The sequence below is a fragment of the Haliotis cracherodii genome, unplaced genomic scaffold, assembly GCF_022045235.1.
Source record: "Haliotis cracherodii isolate W230 unplaced genomic scaffold, xgHalCrac1.p SCAF_5, whole genome shotgun sequence".
Taxonomy (NCBI): Eukaryota; Metazoa; Mollusca; class Gastropoda; order Lepetellida; family Haliotidae; genus Haliotis; species Haliotis cracherodii.
The window spans coordinates 38,815,371-38,841,198 of NW_027266308.1; the positions used below are offsets into that span (position 1 = coordinate 38,815,371).

Sequence of the window (25,828 nt, forward strand, 5' to 3'; positions counted from 1 at the left end):
AGATACATGTTAACAAACGAATAATTATTTCATAACAATATTTACCAATATTTGATATTTTCGTTGATCGAGTTTGTTCTAATTTGCCTGTATGCTATTTTGAGCTCTCCGAATTCCTATATTGTATCAATAATCGTGTCTGATACTTTTGCTAAAAATAAATGACAAAACTTTCAAAAGTGTCATAGTTTGAGTAAAAGGGACATTTGGTATGGCACTGGGTGAGAATTTCCGATTCATAAACCCAGGCGATATTTTAGATAAGCTGCAATGCACGCTGGGATGTGATATTAACCAATCAAAATGGAAAATCTGCTTGGTAATTCCCCGAAATCTATTTATAGTATATGACTACTTCTGGGAAAATCAGGAAGGTTGTGCACATATTTAGGGTACGAGTAAACCACGACTAGTGGTTCACCAATAACTTGTCAACAATGACGACTCTTAGCTCAGGTAGGTACAAATGTATGTCTCCAACAACATCCAACTGGGATATTTAGCAAACCATAAGGCGTGTAGAGTGCGACTAACCCTGCAATAAACTCGATTTCCGTCAACCGCTTGAGCAGGACGCCATATTTGTTGACAGCACATAGCAGAGAAAACGCCTGCATGGTCAAGTACTAGGTAGCGGTGGAAAACAAGGGTATGATGTGATTAACCTCAGCGGTTACTATAAGACGCATATTGCAGTACGGAAGACGTTAAGCTGATACTTTCTTGATGATAAACTCTATTTTAAGTGAATAACTGATTATGATCAAGGTATACGACAATATCGTATATTCAGCTTCAACGACAAGCTCATACAACCAGATAGACAATTTGTAATGGAAATAGCCAAAGACTGAAGTTGACAGTGACTGCAACCCGAATAATACGATCTCTCAAGTCGTAACTGTTGGTACACCAGTTTTCAGAATGTGCATGGTATCTTCCCTGCCCAAGGTAAAAGCTTGTGCAGACATCGATCATGTGGATATGGAAATACACCATAGGTTTTTACTTATACACTGTCTCTATTTATAAACAAGACCTGAGTGTTTGGATATATTATGATTATGCTTTTTTAAATATGTTCACGATGTTTCTAAGAATGTAAACTGATTAATAATTGTTAACAGAATAATTAAATTACTCATGTGTTAATTGTATCATCATTATATAATGGTCAATGAAATATATTGCCCATTGAGGTAGTGTTAGCTAGGCAGCCTAGGGATGGACATTTTGAATACTTAGTTGATTGTCTCCTTAGTTTATTGTATAGACAGAGCATCAGCCTGATGAGAGTAACGTCGTGACAGGATCCCCGGTCTGTGTCATAGCAAAACATGTTAAAAGATGGTATTTGTTGTTGCCTGTCACTTGGCATTCAGGGGATAAAAAGAGGACTGGTCAATTCATGTCTGAGTGTGATACTGTGTCTGAGTTAAACTATGGCCCAGTGTCTCAGTGGGCTTGCACTTTAAAACAGACACAAGGCCAGACAAGTACGAGCAACCACACTCACTCGTGCATGTACTTTGCTGTATAAGTGCAATAATCTTGAATGAGTCGTTATACATGTACCCTATTTCACCTGGCATGACCTGACTGCTTAGTCATTCGAGAACGCATAATACTCAAAATAACTAATTGGACATCATGACCTTAAAAAGAGATTGACTTGTTGTTTTCAGTTTCTTTATTTTCAATGCACAGTTTTAGATGCTAGTACCTCATTAAGTGTTTTTTCTAAGTCAAACATATCATTGACAGTCAGTAGTATTGGAAAAAAGCTCCAGGAGCATACTTTATCTTTTCCTTTTCAAAGGTACAGAATGATTATGATATCATTATCGTTACAAAACATCAACAATTTACAACAAACATAATTGGACACAGAAGCATGAATTAGATGTTTTTGTTGATTTACAGGTTTAAAAAGGAAATTGTTGACACTGTCAAGTTGGTGGGACTTGTTATTGACTTATGATTACATCATGTACATATACACAGAGATCAGCAAACAAGATAACAAATGATGACATAGCTTAGAGCAGTAATTAGCCCAGTGCTCAGAAACCTAATACTGTCTTGAGAGAGCTGTCATTTGACTGTGTTTTACTTCAGATTTCAACCTTGATGACCTGTCTGTTGCTCAGCTCCCAAGTGGTGAGCTTGAGAAATATATTCAAGCCAACTTTGGAATGCCTGAAGAACAACCAGTCCAGGCCACACAAGAAATGAATGGTTAGCCCGGTTTGTGTTCTATAGTAGTCTATTTGTCATACTAGTGCATCAGCTGTGTTCTCGAAGTATAGTCTGGAAGTTAATTTAAGGTACCGACGTTTACTACAATATCTGAAAAACTATTTGACCTACTCCAGTCAAAGTTGGTATGAGATTATGAAACAGTCATGCATAACTGGATATTACATTTAAAGACAATCGGTGCATGAATAAAAAATCTGTCTATTTAGCTATCACTATATTTCATCAACAACCAGACCTGTTCATCAAGGGTGGAACGAGCATTCATTGTAACAGCCATCTGCATAATGCTACCCCTGCATCACAGGGCCATATGACACAGTTGAACCAATCAACTCAACTCGAAAGGTTGCACAGGAATCACCTACGCACGCATGAATAAGGTGTTAGCATTAGATTTCATGATGTCTCAGCGCAAGCATCTTTCCGCTGATGCGAAAGGTTTTGTTGTTAAAATATTTGAATACTTTAAGCCTGAAATTGAAAGACGTTCGCCCTTCTTTGACATTTCAAAGTACATGAAAAGAACAATTCATGCGTTACAGCTTCCCAAACAAATCGTAGTTAAGATTTTGAACTCTTCCAGACTATAGAAGCACAGACATAACGTGTCAGTTTGTGTTCTATTGCAGGAAATTATCATGAGGGTAGTGGTATTTGGCCTTTGTTGTTTCTGAGTAGTACCAGTCCGATGTTGGGATCACCTGAGAAAGATGCCAGGATCTAGCCAACTGTGTCATTGAACCCTGATCTGTTGTTAGTGACATGATATCATGGATACAGCATATCTGTTGTTAGTTACATAATATTCTGGATACAGTAGAATAGTTAGTTACATGATATCATAGATACACCAGAGGTGTTGTTAGTGGTTATACGTAAGTATATATGATATTGTGGATACACCATAGCTTTTGTTAGTGAGTAAATGTAAGTATATTTGATGTCATTGATGCGCCAGAACTGTTTTTAGTGAGTATATGTAAGTATATATGATATTGTGGATACTTCAGAGCTGTTGTTAGTGTTTATATGTAAGTATATATGATATCATAGATACACCAGAAGTGTTTTTAGTGAGTATATGTAAGTATATATGATATCATTGATGCGCCATAAATGTTGTTAGTGAGTATATGTAAGTATATATGATATCATAGATACATCAGAGCTGTTGTTAGTGTTTATATGTAAGTATATATGATATCATAGATACATCAGAACTGTTTTCAGTGAGTATATGTAAGTATATATGATATCGTGAATACCCCAGAGCTGACATATTGGAGAACAGCTGAGCTGTTGGCACGGTTAGTGACGTTTACATGCTATAGTGGTTATCATGGTTAGAACAAAAACATTTTCCTTTAATCATGAATAGTCCATGTACTCTGTGTACTGTTATTTTTGTTGCAATCAATCTGACATCACCATTAATGTATGCGGACTTATGTCACTGGTGCAAGTAAACCATTGCAATAAATCCTTGCCACTATTCCAGGTCAGGGACCCTCACAAGTCCAGACCGGAATGCAGGGGGGCATGCTTCGTCAGGTGCAGTCGCCAATGTTCTCCAGTGCTGCTCTGACCACAGAACCAGCACCTCCACAAGCACCTGCTCGCCAGAGCAACCAGCCATATATGGAGATAACCGAACAACCCCAGTTTCGCGGACTACGGTTCCGGTACGAATGTGAGGGAAGATCTGCTGGCAGCATACCCGGGGAACACAGTACAGCCGAGAGAAAGACTTTCCCTACTATTAAGGTGAGCACCTGTTTTGAGTGAGTGAGTGAGTGAGTGAGTGAGTGAGTAAGGTTTAGTGCTACTTTGAACAGTTTATCATTAGTCAGCTTGTGTTTGGATTCTGGGCGACAATAGGACCCCAGCAACCTATGCTTGTCCTGTGAGGCGACTTATGGATCGTGTGTGTCTTCGGTCATCCTGCCTCAACAGTGTGGAAACCGCCTTCGTGGTCTAGTGGCAGAGCGTCCGCCCGGAGAGTGGAAGGTCCGGGGTTCGATTCCCATCCTCGTCATACCAAAATAAGTTAAAAGATGGTACTTGTTGTTACCCTGTCTGGCCCTCGTCATTAAGGGGCCAAAACAAGGACTGGTTGGCTCTGAGTCAGTATACTGTGTCTGAGTGGGGTAATCATGTTTAACTGCGGCATGGTATCTCAGTAGGCTAGCACTATAGATAGGCATCAGTCCGGACGAGTACAAGCAGCCATACACACATGCATGCACGTCGCTATATAAGTGCAATAATCTTTGACGTGACGTCAACCCCATTTAACCTAACCTCAACAGTGTGGATCATTGCTCAATGTCAGTCTGTGGATTGTATGGTCCAGACAGGATTATTTTTAGGCCTGTCAGCTGGAATGTTGCTGAGTATCACATTAAACAAAAAACAAAGAACAAAAGCTTAGAAATTGTATTGCAGCATGCTTAAGGCAGGAGTGTTGAAAGAATCTTCAGATCTTTGTTTGGCAGAAGTCAAATGCTAGCATTTTTTCTTGTCACCTTGTTGGTTGTCAACATTTACAAAAGAGTTGATATGTTTGTTATACTTTGATTTCAGATACGTAATTATAAGGGCCCTGCTATTGTAGTCGTCTCCTGCGTAACCAGAGATGCTGCCCCCCTGTGTAAGCCACACCCACATTCACTTGTGGGGAAAGATTGTAAGAAAGGCGTGTGTACAGTAAAGGTCAAGGACACGGATACGATAACGTAAGTTGAATAATGAACTTGAAGAAGGCTACAAACATATATATTGGTAGTAGTAATTTGGGCCAGAGGAAGGTCTGTTTGCACCCACCAGAACCAGTGTTATGGTAGTTATTTTTTTTTAATACTTTGTCAGAGCTCCAGGTACTTTTTGAGCAATTGAGTTTTTACTCGAAGGTTTCTATTTTAATTGGGTTATAACATTTTTCATTGGGTAACCAATATTTTTTCACTCATCTGTTCATCACTCTGTTGGGTTTTTCCCAAAATGAGTAAGCATTTTGAGATTTTAAAATAAATGAAATAATGTTTTAGATGTATATAACGGTTCTGAATATAGGCTTGACTCGGAAAGTAAATTAGCTTGTAATTGTAGTTTGGAAATTAGCTCCGTTGTACACATGCTGAAAAAGCTTCATTGGGTATTTATGCGTGCTGTTTTCAAACAATTGAGTTTTTCATTTAATGCATGCTTTTCTGTATGCAAGTTAATTAAATGGGTTTTGAATAGTTTTGAGGGGTATTTTATGCAAATACATAGCTTATCTGTATCCCTGCATTGTATTCAATTGATGTTAATTTCCAGATTTCCACATCTGGGCATTCAGTGTGCCAAGAAGAAGGATGTGGAAAACAGTTTAAAACAGAGGAAAGAAATTAATGTAGACCCTTTTCAGAGTGAGTAAATCTAACTGTTTCATGATAAAAATTGTTTTTACATGACATCATTTCTGGAGATTCGAAGATACTGTGATACTTGATGACGTCATAAATTGTGTGACACTAGATTGTAGTGAGTTGTTCCCCTTAGATGTTAGCTGAGGGGAACGATCGCATTCAAAATTTGGCAAGATATGGCAATCTATAATGGGAGAAAGGTACGGATTATGGCTGTCAATTGTTTCGATGTTTTTGAGAAAAGTCAGCAATACCTACACACACACCCCTCACCCATTCATTCCCTCCTTGTCCGACATTGCTGAGATGGTTGGTTGGTTTGTTGTTTAATGCCACACTCAGCAATATTCCAGATGTATAACAGCAGTCTGTAAATAATCGAGTCTGGGCCATACAATCCAGTGATTGACATGAGTATCGATCAACGCAGTTGGCATATGATGACATGCATCAACCAAGTCAGCGAGCCTGACCACCCGACTCCGTTAGTTGCCTCTTACGACAAACATAGTTGCCTTTTACGGATTGTATTCAGGGAGTTATCATAATTTAGATAAGGGTAAAGCAAAGAGGCTGTAATTAATATTGATACCTCAGATAAGAAATAAAAGACTTGTGGTTGTTGTTGACAATAAGACACTGCATTGAGAATAAGCCACTAGGAGCTGACCCCTTTGTGCTTTATTCTCCTTGCAATGTTTTATTGTACAATAAACAACTCCCCTTTGTTATTTATTTCATAGTTACCATGGTTACTGTACCATGTACAGTATTTAATGAAACAAAGTCTCACATCAAGACTTGCAGAAATTGTTTTAAACGTCTATGCCAGTTTGGGAAAGGGGTTCTGACTGAATCCTCATTGATGTCTTGTTGTATTTCAGCTGGTTTCAATCACGGCATAGGTCAGATTGATCTGAACGTGGTCCGTCTGTGTTTCCAAGTGTTCCTTCCCGATGCCAGTGGAAAAATCACAAGAGTTGTCCCCCCGGTAGTGTCACAAGCCATCCATGATAAAAGTAAGTACACAATAGCTACACATGCTACGAGAAGGAACATTTAGAGTAACATCATCTGCACAAGGAATGCCTGGACAGTCTCTGAAACCTTAAGCAAGGGGAAGTAGGCTTGGGAAAATGGCAAGTTTGAATTGAGTTGCATCCCTTAGATGTGTCAGGAACCTATGATCGTGGGTTCAATTCCCAGATTCACCCTGATTGTTTCTAGGTTTGTCAGCGCCACACCCATGCTGTTGGATTTCACTGAAGTGGTAAACGTCTAGGACTATCATAACTTGGCGTTTTCCTCTCTATTTAAGCTGACGTGCTGTGATATAACTGAAATACTGTTCAAATCTGTCTCAACTCACTCACTTTTTGCTGAGGAGGAATGGAGCCTTTGCAAACACATTATTGTTCAAGATATTTGGGACAGGCCTGTAAGAGACAGTGTCAAAGCAATAAAAAATATCACATACCTGGAAATTAATCTGTAATGATTTTTTCCATTTATTCTGTAATGCTGAAAATAGTAGAAACCTTTTTTTAAAAACTTGGTTCACAAATCTGCTAGAATATTCTGCCCACCAGGAATAAGTAAAATGTTAAAATCCCACTCTTTTACTGTCGCTGTCATTACAGTACTATAACTAAAACCTGTTGAAGCTTTATCTTAAAAACTCCGGCCCCCACTTTACTTTTTATTTTCTAAAGTTCCCACCTACTTTGCATTTTGGGGGCAGTCGGGTAACCTTGTGGCTAAAGCGTTTGCTCACCATGCTAAAGACCCAGGTTCAATTCCCCTCATTGGTTCAATGTGTAAAGACCATTTCTGGTGTCCTGTGTCGCGATATTGCTGGAATATTGCTAAAAGCGGCGTAAAACCATACTCATTTACTTGCTTGACATAATGAGGAAATAAAAAAAAGGATACCTATGTATAATATATTTCTTTGTTTCCAAAGAATCTGTCAATGAGCTGACAATATGCCGTGTGGATCGCAGTTCAGGCAAGGCAAAAGGTGGAGACGAAATCTTTCTCCTGTGTGAAAAAGTTAACAAAGGTAATAATTGTCAAAGATATGCGACAAAGTATATCTGTACATGTCAAATGATTTTTCAAGTGTGTTTTGATTATGTGGTTGATGCTCATTAACCGAGACAGTGAGTTTCATATTTCCAGGAATAATGTAATGTTGCAGTGTGTATAACAATGTCTGTGTTGGTTTCAGATGATATCCAAATCCGATTCTTTAAAGACACAGCTGCTGGTTGTATGTGGGAAGACTATGGTGATTTTGGCCAGGGGGACGTGCATAGACAGGTAGGTGTATTTGGAGGGTGTCTGTTCACAGACAGGTGTACACGGGGAGGGCCACTGTGGTGGTGTTCACAGACAGGTGTACATGGGGAGGGCCACTGTGGTGGTGTTCACAGACAGGTGTACACGGGAAGGGCCACTGTGGGGGTGTTCACAGACAGGTGTACACGGGTAGGGGCACTGGGGGGTGTTCACAGACAGGTGTACATGGGTAGGGGCACTGGGGGTGTGTTCACAGACAGGTGTTCAGGGGGAGGGACACTGTGGGGGTGTTCATAGACAGGTGTACACGGGTAGGGGCACTTAGGGGGTGTTCACAGACAGGTGGACATGTAGTGGGGCACTGGATGGTGTTCACAGACAGTGTTCAGGGGGAGGGGCACTGTGGGGGTGTTCACAGACAGGTGTACATGGGTAGGGGCACTGGGGGTGTGTTCACAGACAGTGTTCAGGGGGAGGGGCACTGTGGGGGTGTTCACAGACAGTGTTCAGGGGGAGGGGCACTGTGGGGGTGTTCACAGACAGGTGTACATGGGTAGGGGCACTGGGGGGTGTTCACAGACAGGTGTTCAGGGGAGGGGCACTGTGGGGGTGTTCACAGACAGGTGTTCAGGGGAGGGGCACTGTGGGGGTGTTCACAGACAGGTGTACACGGGGAGGGCCACTGTGGGGGTGTTCACAGACAGGTGTACATGGGGAGGGCCACTGTGGGGATGTTCACAGACAGGTGTTCACAGGGAGGGGCACTGTGGGGTGTCTCGCTGTAAGAGGTCGCTATTTATGTTTCCCTTGTCTGTTTCAGTTTGCCATTGTGTTCAAGACCCCAGCTTACAAGGAGGCGTACATACAGCAGCCTGTCGAGGTCCAGCTCCAGCTGCGACGACCGTCCGACAACGAGACCTCGGAATCTATTCCGTTTACTTACATGCCGGAGGATCCTGGTTAGTTTCATTTTTCATGTCTGTGATTGACATCCCTTGTTTGAAACTAGGCATCATTACTTAAGGAAATTATGTACGTAAGCAGTCATTTGTAGCCAAGATATCAATTTGATTCAAACTGAAAAATTATGTTTTAGTCTGTTTTCAGTCGTACAAATGGGTATCTCTCATACCCTCACGCCTAGTCGGACGTTTAGAAGGAAGCCAGAAGCTGGAATGTTAACATTAAACTTGTTTCCGTCCGGTTGCGCATGCACCTCCCTATGACATGTCACAAATCTCTCAGCTTGCCTCTGAGCTGGTCGCTCGAGAAAGGCTTTCGCGGTAGACTGCTAGTTTGTATTCTGCTAGTACTTATCGCTTGTCTACAGTTGTTGTTCTAATAAAGTAATAATAAATATGTCTTCCCTGTAGACTCCTGGAATGTAATCCTTGGTAATCCATTGTTTGTGTTCAACACGTGTTTCACTTGATTATACACGTGGCAACATGTCAGGCATTGGTGCCTCGTATCAAAGAAAACTGTCTAAAGTAGACCCTCACAAGTATTGTCCTTCCTGCATCATTAAGGACGGGTTTCAACGTGTTCGTGGGATAAACGTTGTAAAGAATGTGAGCACTTGTCTTCTATAAACTTTAACTTGTATCTTCGCGCGTTGGCGAAGCAGACTGCTGACCAGCGCTACAAGCGGAGAAGGTCATCGGGTGGATCCTTGGACTGTGCACCCTCCAGATCAGGCCCTGGGGGTGGCTAGTCGGCCACACCCATGGCATCAGTTGATAAAGACCCGCCTCACAACTTCTGTTTTCGACAAGACACTTGACCGTTCGCCTGCTGATGATACTACCCTCACGACTGATCTTCGTCAATCGGTTGATCGAGTGTACACCTGTCTGTGAACACCCCCACAGTGCCCCTCCCCCTGAACACCAGTTACGACGGGACCGGGGGCTGACGAGGACCATGAGGGGACTACGGTCCCCAGTCGGTCCGTATCTCGTTCTACCAACTATGATAGGGATGTCGTGCGGGACAACAGTGGACACAGAAGTCGTTCCCGTTCAAGTTGGGATGACAGGTCGAGTGCCTCGTCGAGAGACAGTACACGACACGAGGGCGTTCATCGCCTTCGTGGTCGTCGGGAGTCTGATTCGGACGATAATTAGGATGGGGATCGTAGTACTTCTACTGTTAGAGATTTTAGCCCTCGTCCCCACGGGGACTCTCAGGGAGTTTCTGGGAGTTCAGCGTCGTAGTGAAGATAATGACAGAACGACGCCCTCGTCTCACTTTCATATTGACCCGGCTTTCATAGACCAGATCACGGCGGCGGTCCTCGCCTCGACGGCGTCGACCAAGAAGGATCGACTACGTCAGGGGTCCATGGACCGTCAACCAGTATACCAGCTCCTTCATCTACGCCTCCGTAACCGACGTCAACGATGGATTGTGACGACAGCCTCTCGGATGTCCTCGCCTAGTCCCAATATGTATCGGGCCTGATTACTACAGCGCCATGGTTACATCGACTGCACTGAACTACCTGATCGTCATGGCAGGACACTGTAACGGGCCCCGTGGTCATCGCAACAGTTGTTTGACGGTCGTACCAACGAAGTTCTGGACAAGTACTCCAGGGAAGCCGAGCGTGACATCATCATTTCAGGTTCATACAACCTGTCCAGACAGCCACCGATTTCGAACGCCTCTCGACGACGTTACAGAACGAGAATGTACGTGCCTTCATGGTTGAAGATCAGTCACGTAAATTCCGACTGCCGGCCTGGGACCTCGATGTCGTTCTGCGCAACCTGTCTTGTCAGATAATTACACATAATACTCTCTCTGAGCGGTCATTCTCAGAGCTTGCGAGGCGCAAGGACTCCCGCCTCCTCTCATCCGCACGAAGTTCGAGCCAAAGCTTCAACATTAGCACTCCACGGTAATTGTTCGCTGCAAGCTATTATATGGAGGGCTGCTTTTGGAGATCTACTTCAGTGTTTGATTCGCATTATCTCAGAGATATCTCAACAGAAGATGTTGAAGGACTCAAACAGTTTGGCCCTTTCGTGGTGGCACAACAGATCTCCCAGAAAAGACAGTGAATTTGTGCTTTATTCACTTTGGACTTTTTGCTCGACACTTCATGCCAGATAACAGGTTACAATAAAAACTGTTGGTGAATGTACGCATTCATATGTTTTTTTGTTGTGTGCAGTACTTTGGCTTTTTTATTATGGTTATTCGGTGTATGCATCGTCTTCCCATACTTTATAGTACTGCTCGTATTTTTTAGTTACCTTGTATACTGCAAGTTGCTCTGTAACTAATTTAAGCGCCGACCACACTTCGATCGCAGTTTAACTGATGTGTGCAGTTGTCCTGTCAAATCGATAATTAGTTGTCTGTTGAAGAGTATTAACCATGCTATTTTTAGTTACCTTGTCTACAGCGAGTTGTTCTGTAACTAAATTATACGCCGACCACACTTTGATCGCAATTCAACTGACGTGTGCAGTTGTCCTGTCAAATCGATAATTAGTTGTGTGTCGAAGAGCATTAACCATGCTATTTTTAGTTACCTTGTCTACGGCAAGTTGTTCTGTAACTAAATTATACGCCGACCACACTTCGATCGCAATTCAACTGACGTGTGCAGTTGTCCTGTCGCATCGATAGTTACTTGTGGGTCGAAGAGCATTAACCATGCTGTGCGTTCGAGATAAACAACTTGTCTCGTCCGTGCATCTGGTCGAATGTTCTATTGTCACTACAGGGGTGAGGAACTTGGTACATTCGACGTGAAAGAGGTCACTTCCTGATTACTTTCCCGACCCTCCTTCCAGTGTTCCGTCGAATTCTACCCATTTGTACGACTGAAAACAGACTAAAACATGGGTTTTTCAGATTAAAAACAATGTTTTATTGGTCTGTTTTCAGTCGTACGTTCCCACCCAGCCATCCCCACTGAGAAGTAATCCAGTCTAGTCCTGCTTGATGGCTTATTCTTCGAGATTTGTGACATGTCATAGGGAGGTGCGTGCGCAACCGGATGGAAACAAATTTAATGTTTACATTCCAGCTTCTGGCTTCCTCTTAAACGTGCGACTAGACTTGAGGGTATGAGAGATACCCATTTGTACGACTGAAAACAGACCAATAAAAAATTGTTTTTAATCTAAAAAAACCCATTATTTTGTGATTGTTAATATCAACATTGAAATATTTCAGACCCAGATAGAATTGAGGAAAAGAGGAAGCGTAAAGCAGCAAACTTTATTCAGAATTGGACCAGTTCAGGTAAGTCACTGACTAAAACACCCTGCATTATATTAACCATTGTTTTGTGCAAAATGTGAATTATTTTTGGCAAAGCACATGATAAAAGCAATCTTTGATCATTTTTGCGTAAGGTCACAATGGACCACAACCTTCCTTCAATCTTCTATAGTGGTAGAGTTTCCGCTCAGAGAGCGGAAGGTCCTCCGGGGTTCGATCCTGGTCCGCGTCATACTAGAAGACATTTAGAGATGGTACTTGTTGTTACCCTGTCTGGTGTTCAGCATTAAAGAGCTAAAACAAGGACTGGTTGGATCAGAGTCAGTATACTGTGTCTGAGTGGGGTATTCATGTTAAACTGAGGCATGGTATCTCAGTGTGCTAGCACTATAAATCAGCATCAGTCAGCACTAGTACAAGCAGCCACACACACACGTGCATGGAAGTGCTATATAAGTGCAATAATCTTGGACGCGACGTTAAACCCAATTTCACCTCACCTCACCTCACCTCACCTCACCTCACCTCACCTCACCTCACATCTTCTAAAGAAATTTATGCTGTCATCTTTACGAAATATTTATGTTTAGGTTGCAATACTGTTGTTTTTCAGGGGTGAGTGAACGAGGAAACGCAACAGTAAAAGAAGGGTTACGGACAAAGCTGAAAGCAAATCGTAGGATCAAGCAAGAAGGCGAACCAATGGCGCAAGGTACACAGACAGTCTGGATGTTGAATGCTGTGTGGAATTGTTTGAAGCATGGGGTTAATGGCTGGACAATTGTAGATACTGTGTTTTGTCTTTGAAGGAAGAGGCGCACTTATTGGTGCAGTTGAGATTATGATGATTGGTGGAGGAGAGGGTACAAGGATGAAGAGATGGATTGGGCGGAATAGATAGAGGGGGATGGATGGACGAGACGAGATGGATGGGTGGAAGGGATGGGTAGGATGATAGAGAAGGGGTTGAAGGAATAGGTGGAGGGGGATGGATGGACGAGACAAGATGGATTGGTGGAAGGGATGGGTAGGATGGTAGAGAAGGGGTTGAAGGAATACGTGGAGGTGGATGGATGGACGAGACGAGATGGATTGGTGGAAGGGATGGGTAGGATGGTAGAGAAGGGGTTGAAGGAATAGGTGGAGGTGGATGGATGGACGAGACGAGATGGATTGGTGGAAGGGATGGGTAGGATGGTAGAGAAGGGGTTGAAGGAATAGGTGGAGGTGGATGGATGGACGAGACAAGATGGATTGGTGGAAGGGATGGGTAGGATGGTAGAGAAGGGGTTGAAGGAATACGTGGAGGTGGATGGATGGATGGGACGAGATTGATGGGTAGGATGGTAGAGAAGGGGTTGAAGGAATAGGTGGAGGTGGATGGATGGACGAGACGAGATGGATTGGTGGAAGGGATGGGTAGGATGGTAGAGAAGGGGTTGAAGGAATAGGTGGAGGTGGATGGATGGACGAGACAAGATGGATTGGTGGAAGGGATGGGTAGGATGGTAGAGAAGGGGTTGAAGGAATACGTGGAGGTGGATGGATGGATGGGACGAGATTGATGGGTAGGATGGTAGAGAAGAGGTTGAAGGAATAGGTGGAGGTGGATGGATGGACAGGACGAGATGGATGGGTGGAAGGGATGGGTAGGATGGTAGAGAAGGGGTTGAAGGAATAGGTGGAGGTGGATGGATGGGACGAGATTGATGGGTAGGATGGTAGAGAAGGGGTTGAAGGAATAGGTGGAGGTGGATGGATGGACGAGACGAGATGGATTGGTGGAAGGGATGGGTAGGATGGTAGAGAAGAGGTTGAAGGAATAGGTGGAGGTGGATGGATGGACAGGACGAGATGGATTGGTGGAAGGGATGGGTAGGATGGTAGAGAAGGGGTTGAAGGAATAGGTGGAGGTGGATGGATGGATGGGACGAGATGGATTGGTGGAAGGTATGGGTAGGAGGGTAGAGAAGGGGTTGAAGGAATAGGTGGAGGTGGATGGATGGGACGAGATTGATGGGTAGGATGGTAGAGAAGGGGTTGAAGGAATAGGTGGAGGTGGATGGATGGATGGGACGAGATTGATGGGTAGGATGGTAGAGAAGAGGTTGAAGGAATAGGTGGAGGTGGATGGATGGACGAGACGAGATGGATTGGTGGAAGGGATGGGTAGGATGGTAGAGAAGGGGTTGAAGGAATAGGTGGAGGTGGATGGATGGGACGAGATTGATGGGTAGGATGGTAGAGAAGGGGTTGAAGGAATAGGTGGAGTGGATGGATGGACGAGACGAGATGGATTGGTGGAAGGGATGGGTAGGATGGTAGAGAAGAGGTTGAAGGAATAGGTGGAGGTGGATGGATGGACAGGACGAGATGGATTGGTGGAAGGGATGGGTAGGAGGGTAGAGAAGGGGTTGAAGGAATAGGTGGAGGTGGATGGATGGATGGGACGAGATGGATGGGTAGGATGGTAGAGAAGAGGTTGAAGGAATAGGTGGAGGTGGATGGATGGACGAGACGAGATGGATTGGTGGAAGGGATGGGTAGGATGGTAGAGAAGAGGTTGAAGGAATAGGTGGAGGTGGATGGATGGACGAGACGAGATGGATTGGTGGAAGGGATGGGTAGGATGGTAGAGAAGGGGTTGAAGGAATAGGTGGAGGTGGATGGATGGGACGAGATTGATGGGTAGGATGGTAGAGAAGGGGTTGAAGGAATAGGTGGAGTGGATGGATGGACGAGACGAGATGGATTGGTGGAAGGGATGGGTAGGATGGTAGAGAAGAGGTTGAAGGAATAGGTGGAGGTGGATGGATGGACGAGACGAGATGGATTGGTGGAAGGGATGGGTAGGATGGTAGAGAAGGGGTTGAAGGAATAGGTGGAGGTGGATGGATGGATGGGACGAGATGGATTGGTGGAAGGGATGGGTAGGAGGGTAGAGAAGGGGTTGAAGGAATAGGTGGAGGTGGATGGATGGGACGAGATTGATGGGTAGGATGGTAGAGAAGGGGTTGAAGGAATAGGTGGAGGTGGATGGATGGATGGGACGAGATTGATGGGTAGGATGGTAGAGAAGAGGTTGAAGGAATAGGTGGAGGTGGATGGATGGACGAGACGAGATGGATTGGTGGAAGGGATGGGTAGGATGGTAGAGAAGGGGTTGAAGGAATAGGTGGAGGTGGATGGATGGATGGGACGAGATTGATGGGTAGGATGGTAGAGAAGAGGTTGAAGGAATAGGTGGAGGTGGATGGATGGACGAGACGAGATGGATTGGTGGAAGGGATGGGTAGGATGGTAGAGAAGGGGTTGAAGGAATAGGTGGAGGTGGATGGATGGACGGGACGAGATTGATGGGTAGGATGGTAGAGAAGAGGTTGAAGGAATAGGTGGAGGTGGATGGATGGACGAGACGAGATGGATTGGTGGAAGGGATGGGTAGGATGGTAGAGAAGGGGTTGAAGGAATAGGTGGAGGTGGATGGATGGACAGGATGAGATGGATTGGTGGAAGGGATGGGTAGGATGGTAGAGAAGGGGTTGAAGGAATAGGTGGAGGTGGATGGATGGACGAGACGAGATGGATTGGTGGAAGAGATGGGGTTGGTGGAATAGTTGGGGTGGATGGATGGATGGGTGGAAGAGATGGGTAGGATGGCAGAGATGGGTATGGAGGAATAGATGGAGGTGGATGGACGGGACGAAATGGATGGGTGGAAGAGATTGGTAGGATGGCAGAGATGGAGTTGGTGGAATAGATGGAGGTGGATGGATGGACGGGACGTGATGGATGGGTTAAAGGGATGGGTAGAGATGGGGTTGGTGGAATAGTTGGGGTGGATGGATGGATGGGACGAGATGGATGGATAGAAGAGGGGCTTTATGCAGCAGGTAGGGTGGATAGAAGAGATGGGATGGAAGAGGTGGGGTGGATCTAATATATTTGGTTGATGGCTGGAAATTGTATGGACTGATTAAAGAGAAAATGATTTAGTGTGCATTCTAGAGCATAGTATTGCCACATCTTTTTCAATACTGACTCAACACTGATCTCACACATGCGGCAGTTGGGCACATGGCTTCTACTCCAAAGAAATCTCACATAGCTCAACATGCAGTATTTTATTTCGTTAAAATTTGTCAACATGGTGCTATTTTTATATGGAAAAGAGCAAGCTCAATCACAATGAGCAAGACCTTCACTACACTCTCGGATTATTGCACAGAAAATGAAGTATCACCGTTGGTAGTTTGATTGCCTTTAGTCATTTATGAACAGTCTTACAACTGGCTTACGCCAGCATGGGCAAAGTTTTCTATTCACATGTTGGAAAATCAACAACATATCAGTAGTGTCAAGCGTTTGAAGACACAATTGAGTTATTTACTGAAACAAAGTATGGAACAAGACAGCGAATCTTGCGATGGGACAGTCAGAGGTAGACTCTCCTGTTTATGAACTTTGTCATCAGCAAACCAAATAGCAAGTGAATACCAAGCCAATAACAGCTTTCCTGTTACGGTAGGTGAGACATTGTCCCAGACTGACTGCTTTTTCCAAGAGTAGTGGTTTTATCTTTTTGGTTGCTTTTTGACCGAAATAGGAGTTTAATGACTCAAATTCAATCACGGGATAAATTTACAATATTTCTGAACCCTGACATGCCATACTGACGCTGAGGTTCACCAAATAGGGAACCCTTTTGAAAATGACCTCCCAAACTTTAAGATGGCTCCACTTCTTTCTGACTGGTGGGCCCAAAGGTGCCTTCCCTTTCAGCAACTTGAGTGAGCACTGAGATGATTGATGATTAGATGTAAAGATCAATGGAATGGTGTTGATCATTGATGGGTTGAAGTGTTAGAAGTGTTGGTTGGAACTTGATGACAAGTCGGTGGATTCAAGACTCTCATTCAGGAAGGGGCGGTCGGGTAGCATAGTGGTTAAAGTGTTCGTTCGTCACGCCGAAGACACGGGTTCGATTCCCGACATTGGTACAATGTGTGAAGCCCATTTCTGATGTCCCCCGCAGTGATATTGCTGGAATATTGCTTAAAGGGGCATAAAACCATACTCACTCACTCACTCACTCACTCACTCACTCACGTAGAAACTCTTACACCAAGTTTTCATATGGGTGTAGAAAGTCAACTCACTGACCTTTCCTCACTGTTTCCAGATGAACTACCCAGATACTCCTTCACCAACACCGGCGCCAGTGCATCAGCAGGGAACATGACAGGCGTGCCCACGATGAACATCCGCACCGCAGACAACACGGCCATGGGAAGCATAACAGTCTCCAGCACAACCTCGGCTGTAGCCAACCCCCAGTTTCAGAACTTGAGGATCGACCACACAGGGACTGTGATTGACAGCTCGGTACTACAGAACCAGCAGCAGCAGCAGCAGATGCTACTGGGAGCTGGCCAGATGAACATCAACCCTGAAACCATCGACATGGACTTGCTTCACGCCTATCTCCAGGATGCACAAGGAAATGGTGATGCTCTGTCAGCTGACCTGCTGGACGAAACATACGACCCCAATGTGGCTGCTATGGAGAGTGTGTCGAGTAACACCCCTCAGTTGAATCACCCTGGTTCTTTTGCAGCTACACAAGAGAGTTTACAGGGGCTAAGTGAGAACTCGTGAACACAACAGGTGAAGGACAGTTTGTTTTATACAGAGGGCTTTGTGTACATCGTCATGCATTGGTGTCCAATAAATGTGAAAAAATGTAAATATCAAGTCTTATTTCTCTACCAGATTCAGTTACACTGCCAGAAAGATAGATGAAATTTTAGACAGTTTGGTCCCATTCAAAATCCTGTTCCTAATATGCATCCACCATGAATATGATGAACAATGTCAGAGCTTTTGTTGGGGATGTTTTTCTTAGTAAAAGGTTCATTGTTTCTGACCAACAGCAGATGAAATTTCTTCCAGGACATGTTCACTGATTCTTGGAAATCTATAAGTGAAAAAGGAAGTCCTTTGCAGGATATGTTACATGCCATACATGAACTGAACATTGATATGTGTTATTTGTTTCCTGTGTTGAAGCAATGGTAGAGACCTCCTCTACACTATACGATGTGTGTTTTATGCTCCAAGTAAAGCCTTTCAAAGATGTTTTATACAAATGGTTATCATTATTGTTTAAGAATTGTACATACAATTCAGAACACATTAACAGATGTGTTTTAAAAATGTATCTGTGCTTTCTATTGTGCTGTGTTTGAAATTAGGCCTGAGGGTCAAAGATTCTTATGATATCACGAACATTAAATGTTTCAGATTTAGGGAACCTCTAGATTCAAATACTATAGCAGCATCTCTCATCGACCCCCAGGACCCCTCTTTATTTCTAACACTGTGGAGATATTTCCTTGGCACAGGCTTTAAGCCTTTCATGTATGTTTCGCTGTATATTTAGCATGACCACAAGACTATTGCATTGTATGGGATGGACTTGTTCTTGGTAGGACTGTCCATGCTTGTACTCATATCTGTGAACTGCTCATGACATTTAGTGCTTTGTTATCATGAATATACCATTGTTTGTTTTTTGTACTTCATGTTAAAAGATCATCTTAAAATATGTTTTGCATGAAAAGTGCCATCTTTCTTACAGTATCAAGGCTTCCTACATTATCAGATCGGGATGTTATTTGTTTGTTATTTTAGGTGCTAAGTATCCCAATCCGATTAAAATCAGCTTTTTTAACTCTGATATGATGCCTCTCTGTGTGAAGAATGACTAATCCCCTGTGGGAGGTCATGTCAGGTGAACTTTCTGATCAGCCAATCAGGACCTTCGGACGTTTTTGTATGAGGTAGCAAGGTTTTGAAGCAGTATATATGATTTCTGTTTTAAAATTTTATTTAAAAAACCGACATAAATGGGCTGTTCCGATTATGTTTAATAATTCCTATCATTTCGGAATGCCATGACATCAACACCCATAGGGGTGTACGATGGAATGGTAAACATGGTTCTATGCGGGTTTTGTTAAAGTTCTAAATTTCTGAATTGAGGTGGTAAAGAAATTAAGCCAAATCATTTTAGGAAGCCACATCTGATTGGCTCCAGCACTAACAGATACTTCATTGCAAGCTCCAGGTTCAACTGGCCGCCAACGCATATGGAGTGTTAGTCAGTTCCTCATGCGGAGTGTTTCGGAGTGAAAGATCTGATTTTTATGAGATTGTGATTTTCCAAACTTTTGGGAAATGTGATATTTTGTTAATATTGATTCCCAATAACATCATGACAACTACTCAACAAGTAATTAGAGGATCTTAAAAGATGATTTGGAGAAGGATGATCAAAATTTGAAGGAAAACAAGCTGATATGTTTACTAGTTGAATCTCTGTATATTTATGTATAAACCCTGCATACAATCTAGTTACGAGATATCTGCAGGAAGCTTGTAATGTCTTATCTTGCTTCTTCTTGAGCTGTCTATCAGAATAAAGCATTTACAGAGCTATATTTGTAGTGAATATGTTTTAAGGTGCCTCTCATTATCACTAGGATACATTTTGCATGGGAGAAACAAGTTTTTTGGTGTCATGTTTTTTCGCAAGTATTTGATGTGAAAATAATTTTCATCTGAAATTTCAGTTTGACTTTGCATGAGGATAATATGTTTAACAAAACTTTTCTCCTCATCATTATGATCATGTTGGTCACTTAAAATGTGAAAATAATTTACTTTTCAGGGCAACCAATAATTTCTGGTTTTGTCCGGATTAAGTCCGGTTTTCTGAATGTCAGTATTGTCCGGATTTTAAGGGAAGAGTTGTTTTTTTTGCCCAAACTATGTCGCCCTGTTTGAATTAGTATTATGCAGTCTGCAATTATATCTACAATCCTGAAGCCTAAGCCTAGGAACATTTCTTTTTGTATGGTAATCTCAGCTCATAATAGTTCATATATCAACATTAAAAGTGTTGCCAATAAATGAGCTTTTGGCATAGACTATGTTCAACTGCCCAGTGAGTGTGAAATGACCAAAAACCAACAACCTGGTGACCTGGTCTGTTTAAATATTAGCATCTGATAAGAAACATTTGCTTCATGCCCTGATGCTGAAAACATCAGTTCCTGGCCAACTTTTTCATTTTGTGTCTACTTGGTGTTGTATTTCTTCTTGTCATTTCATGGACCCTAGATTACCAAAGCCATTATAAAACATAGAGGGGACATTGTGAAACATTATTTTCAAGCCACTGTTTCAATACTTAATTCAAATCTATTACTGTTTTAGTTGGATTTCTCTTTGATGAGGATCAAGTTCCTAGTTTTACATGATACTCACTTCTCATTTCGCAGCACTTAGCATCCCGATGCAATTTCATTTAGTGACTCATTACAGCCATGTTGACAAATAATGTGTTAACTTCAATACTCAAGTGTTCATTTAAAATGGGGGGCGGTCGGGTAGCCTAGTGGTTAAAGTGTTCGCTTGTCATGCCGAAGACCTGGGTTCGATTCCCGACATGGGTACAATGGGTGAAGCCCATTTCTGGTGTTCCCCACCATGATATTGCTGGAATATTGCTAAAAGCGTCGTAAAACCATACTCACTCACTCACCATTTAAAATGGTAGGAAGAGTGATTTGAACTGGAGAAACATCTTCCTGAGGCAAGAGAGTTAACTGACAATAAAAGTCCAGTTTCCACCCTTGCCGAACGAGGCTGGTCTTATGGGTTAGATTCTGACTGGACTATCGAGTCAATGCACAGTCCAATCAAAATCACGGAATGAAATCAAAATCAGGTTAGTAAAAAGCATGTGCACCTCCAACTTGGTGTCAACAGATATTTTCCAAATCTTTTCATGTTTTAAATCAAGGTACTCTCGTGATTTGATGCACTTCACGATGTAAGATCCATTTTATCACAATATAGATCTTGATTATCAATCAGATTGTCTTAACTGGGCTCTGCCATTTTGTTTGAAGCAAATGCAAGTGATCCGAGGGATGAAATCTGATTGGTCCATAGGAGAGGCATAGAAGGGACATAACTTGTAATAGCCACTGGTGGCACTACAATTGAGCCCAGGAATTCCAGCCTAGTCCGGCAAGGGTGGAAACTGAACTTTTAAAGTCAGTTAACTCTCTTGCCTCGGGAAGATGATGAAGCAATAGCAGTGACACTGATTGGACAACAATCATATATTACTCCACTTTTGATAAGTTGATTCTCTCTCTCTCTAATGTCTGTCCCCCAACCTTGTTACGCCGAAGGAACCACACGCTGTAAAAGGTTTGCTTGTCGATGTTTACAAAATCAGGACACCAAATTCTTCATTGACTTATATTTGAGCATATGGGTCAGGTCATTGCTTGTTGGCTTGTTGAAATGTTAAAGTTTAGTTAGTGGATAACTGTTATGCTATAAGGTGTCACTTATGACATGAATTGTGTATATACTGTACATATGACATGCTTTACCATTTTGTTTTCTAGCATGTAGTCGATACATAATTATCAACCATTTTTACTTTCCATCATGTATCCTTCAGCACATGATCGTTATCAGAGTATCAGGAAGTGTTCATTTCATTGAGTTCATTTCACGCTAATTAGTAAGTATTAACTCATTAAACACTAATTAATAAATATTTTTGTTTCTGTATCTTGTCTGTTCTTGGGTTATTGGTCTGACTTCTTTAAAAGATCAATACTAGAAGTTACCGTCTAAAGGTCTTCACAGAGTGCTGTCGAAAGGCTGCCAGACCAAAAGTACCATGTGACATGATTATGTCACAAGGAAAACATTCTTTCCCACAGTCCATAAGAGTAATAGAACGCCTCCGTGGTCTAGTGGATAGAGCATCTGCCTGGAGAGCGGAAGGTCGAGGGTTCGACCCCCAGCGCGTCATACCAAAAGACGTTAAAAGATGGTACTTGTTGTTTCCCTGCCTGGCACTCAGCATTGAGGGGCTAAAACAAGGACTGGTCGGCTCGGAGTTTTTGTCTGAGTGGGGTATTCATGTTAAAATGTGGTGTGGTATCTCAGTTGACTAGCACTATAAACTCGGTTTGAGTCTGGACTAGTATGAGCAGCCACACACACATGTGCATGTGCATGCGCTTCGCTATATACGTGCAACAATCTTGAACGTGATGTTTAACGCCATTTCACCTCATATCAAAAGAGAAATATCACTAAAAAAGTTCTGATTAATATAATAAATCAGTGGAGTGGCATAATAAAATCTGTGCAACTTTTATCTGTTTCTATATCATAATGCTTTAGCATTGGTTAAACAGTCTGAGAAGCGATTGTGCTCAGACATTTGACTCCAGTGTCCTGTTTGTATCTTCATATCTCCAGGGGGAGGTCTTCACTGTTTTAGATGTAGAGCCAACTTCCATGAATAGTCAAGATAACTTGCAGTCCAATAATGAAAATGGCACCTAACACTTTTTTTCTTCCTGTCTAGATATATGACCAACCATGAGATAAAGGACGTTATGGGTGAAAATCACATTTTGACTTTTCATCATAGTTGAAAACTACAGCATCTTTGAAACACAAACATTCAATTCACAAGCATCAATTGATATTTATTTCAGAGATACATGACATCACATTTGGCAATCGTCACTGAAGTATGGTCTCTATGACGTCACAGCACAATGGTATCCCTGCACCCATTAGGTTCCGTTTTTTCTCTCCTGGTGGGTCACGTATCAAACATCGAGGTCATGAACCTGTTGACACCTCCAACCTGCTTGATGTACCAGAAATACGTCATCCAAATCAATCCAGGCCTGTGTTATGGCTTATGAAGACTGAGTGAGTTGGGTTCAGTGCCAGTACGAAAATCTGTACATTACTCAGAAAGTGTTATCCCAGATATAACGTGTTACATTATAATCAGTATTGAGTTATATCATGACATGTCAGCGTAAGGTGGGAGGATAGCTTCAAGTGAAACAGATCACAAAAAAATGTTTACCACTTTCAGGGATGAGATTTTTTCGTAGATTTGCAGAATTCCCCAGATTTTGTTATGTCAAAGCGCATGCATGCCACAAGAATATACACATAAATCACATAGTCCCCCAGACTCCCGGCTACCCTTCAGTGTGTTTTCTCAAAACATTCCATTCTCATCCCTGCAATTAGGTAACACACATGAGCAAGAGTAGGCTGCGGAGTGAGCATGGCATTTTCAATACAGTTGGGGCGGTCAGGTAGCCTAGTGGTAAGTGGTAGCATAGTCCCCCAGACTCCCGGCTACCCTTCAGTGTGTTTTCTCAAAACATTCCATTCTCATCCCTGCAATTAGGTAACACACATGAGCAAGAGTAGGCTGCGGAGTGAGCATGGCATTTTCAATACAGTTGGGGCGGTCGGGTAGCCTAGTGGTTAATGCGTTCGCTCGTCACGCCGAAGAACCGGGTTCCATTCCCGACATAGGTATAATGTGTGAAGACCATTTCTGGTGTCCCCCTGTCGTGATATTGCTGGAATATTGCTAAAAGCGGCGTAAAACCATACTCACTCACTCACTCACTCACTCACTCACTCACTCAATACAGGTGAATGATAGTTGACAGGATCCTATATCAAGGAACAACATAAGCAATATTGCATTGATAATTATTTTATTACAAAAACTCTTAAAAATAATATGGTTAAAAATACATATAATACACTGTACGTTGCATAAAATTTTCAGCCTGTAAAATAGTTGATCTAAAAGAAATACAAATTTCAGACACAAATCTCATAAACAAACAACAGCAGCATTAGTAAATTGGCACAACTTATCCCATTGGCCATGGCAATAAAATCCAAATATATATTTCTCAACAAGAATCACCATTTCATGTTTGTAGAAAACATGCCTTATTCACAACCACTTCTACATCACGATGATAGATTTAGTTATTATCAGTTACATTGGTATTAAAAGAAAGAAATAACAGTATTATGATCTTGGTGATATTATCATAAGGTAAAATAAGGATCGTCATGAACATCCGTAAAGTGTTTCCCCATGAAGGTAAACTAGTGACACAATGTTAATGACAAGTAGGCCAGCCATTGGTGAGTGAGCAGTACCCATCATCTGGGTGCAGTGATCCTCCAGTGCCATCAGAGCTTAACACCACCCTCAAGGTACCATGACAGTCAAACTTATGGTACCACCCTACAGGTCCCATGAAAGTCAAACTTAAGGTACCACCCCATAGGTACCATGACAGTCAAACTTATAGTACATACCCTCAAGGTACCACCCTCTAGGTACCATGACCGTTAAACTTAAGGTACATACCCTCAAGGTACCACCCTCTAGGTACCATGACAGTCAAACTTATGGTACATACCCTCAAGGTACCACCCTCTAGGTACCATGACAGTCAAACTTATGGTACATACCCTCAAGGTACCACCCTCTAGGTACCATGACAGTCAAACTTATGGTACATAACCTCAAGGTACCACCCTCTAGGTACCATGACAGTCAAACTTAAGGTACCACCCTACAGGTCCCATGAAAGTCAAACTTAAGGTACCACCCCCTAGGTACCATGACAGTCAAACTTATGGTACATACCCTCAAGGTACCACCCTCTAGGTACCATGACAGACAAACTTATGGTACATACCCTCAAGGTACCACCCCCTAGGTACCATGACAGTCAAACGTATGGTACATACCCTCAAGGTACCACCCTCTAGGTACCATGACAGTCAAACTTATGGTACATACCCTCAAGGTACCACCCTCTAGGTACCATGACAGTCAAAGTTATGGTACATACCCTCAAGGTACCACCCTCTAGGTACCATGACAGTCAAACTTAAGGTACCACCCTCTAGGTACCATGACAGTCAAACTTATGGTACATACCCTCAAGGTACCACCCTCTAGGTACCATGACAGTCAAACTTAAGGTACCACCCTCTAGGTACCATGACAGTCAAACTTATGGTACATACCCTCAAGGTACCACCCTCTAGGTACCATGACAGTCAAACTTATGGTACATACCCTCAAGGTACCACCCTCTAGGTACCATGACAGTCACACTTATGGTACATACCCTCAAGGTACCACCCTCTAGGTACCATGACCGTTAAACTTATGGTACATACCCTCAAGGTACCACCCTCTAGGTACCATGACAGTCAAACTTATGGTACATACCCTCAAGGTACCACCCTCTAGGTACCATGACAGTCAAACTTATGGTACATACCCTCAAGGTACCACCCTCTAGGTACCATGACAGTCAAACTTATGGTACATACCCTCAAGGTACCACCCTCTAGGTACCATGACAGTCAAACTTATGGTACATACCCTCAAGGTACCACCCTCTAGGTACCATGACAGTCAAACTTAAGGTACCACCCTCTAGGTACCATGACAGTCAAAGTTATGGTACATACCCTCAAGGTACCACCCTGTAGGTACCATGACAGTCAAACTTAAGGTACCACCCTCTAGGTACCATGACAGTCAAACTTATGGTACATACCCTCAAGGTACCACCCTCTAGGTACCATGACAGTCAAACTTATGGTACATACCCTCAAGGTACCACCCTCTAGGTACCATGACCGTTAAACTT

At 42.8% G+C, this 25,828-nt stretch overlaps 1 protein-coding gene across 1 annotated transcript; it reads left to right on the forward strand.

The window, feature by feature from the left end:
• The first annotated feature begins 366 nt into the window (after nt 1-366).
• Nucleotides 367-21,869, forward strand: LOC139442087 (putative transcription factor p65 homolog). The gene is made up of 12 exons (XM_071222868.1): nt 367-456; nt 2,119-2,238; nt 3,761-4,026; nt 4,846-4,997; nt 5,581-5,672; nt 6,557-6,691; nt 7,636-7,734; nt 7,903-7,994; nt 8,794-8,932; nt 12,165-12,233; nt 12,826-12,924; nt 17,395-21,869. The coding sequence occupies exons 1-12, from the start codon at nt 438-440 to the stop codon at nt 17,868-17,870; spliced, it is 1,758 nt and encodes a 585-aa protein (XP_071078969.1). The 5' UTR covers nt 367-437; the 3' UTR covers nt 17,871-21,869.
• Nucleotides 21,870-25,828: the final 3,959 nt, after the last annotated feature.

Bases quoted from the DNA above. Each gene is read 5' to 3' on its own strand.
- LOC139442087 (XM_071222868.1), top strand. The intron at 7,735-7,902 runs GTAATAATTGTC...TGTTGGTTTCAG, and splicing joins GTGTGAAAAAGTTAACAAAG to ATGATATCCAAATCCGATTC. The intron at 7,995-8,793 runs GTAGGTGTATTT...TGTCTGTTTCAG, and splicing joins AGGGGGACGTGCATAGACAG to TTTGCCATTGTGTTCAAGAC.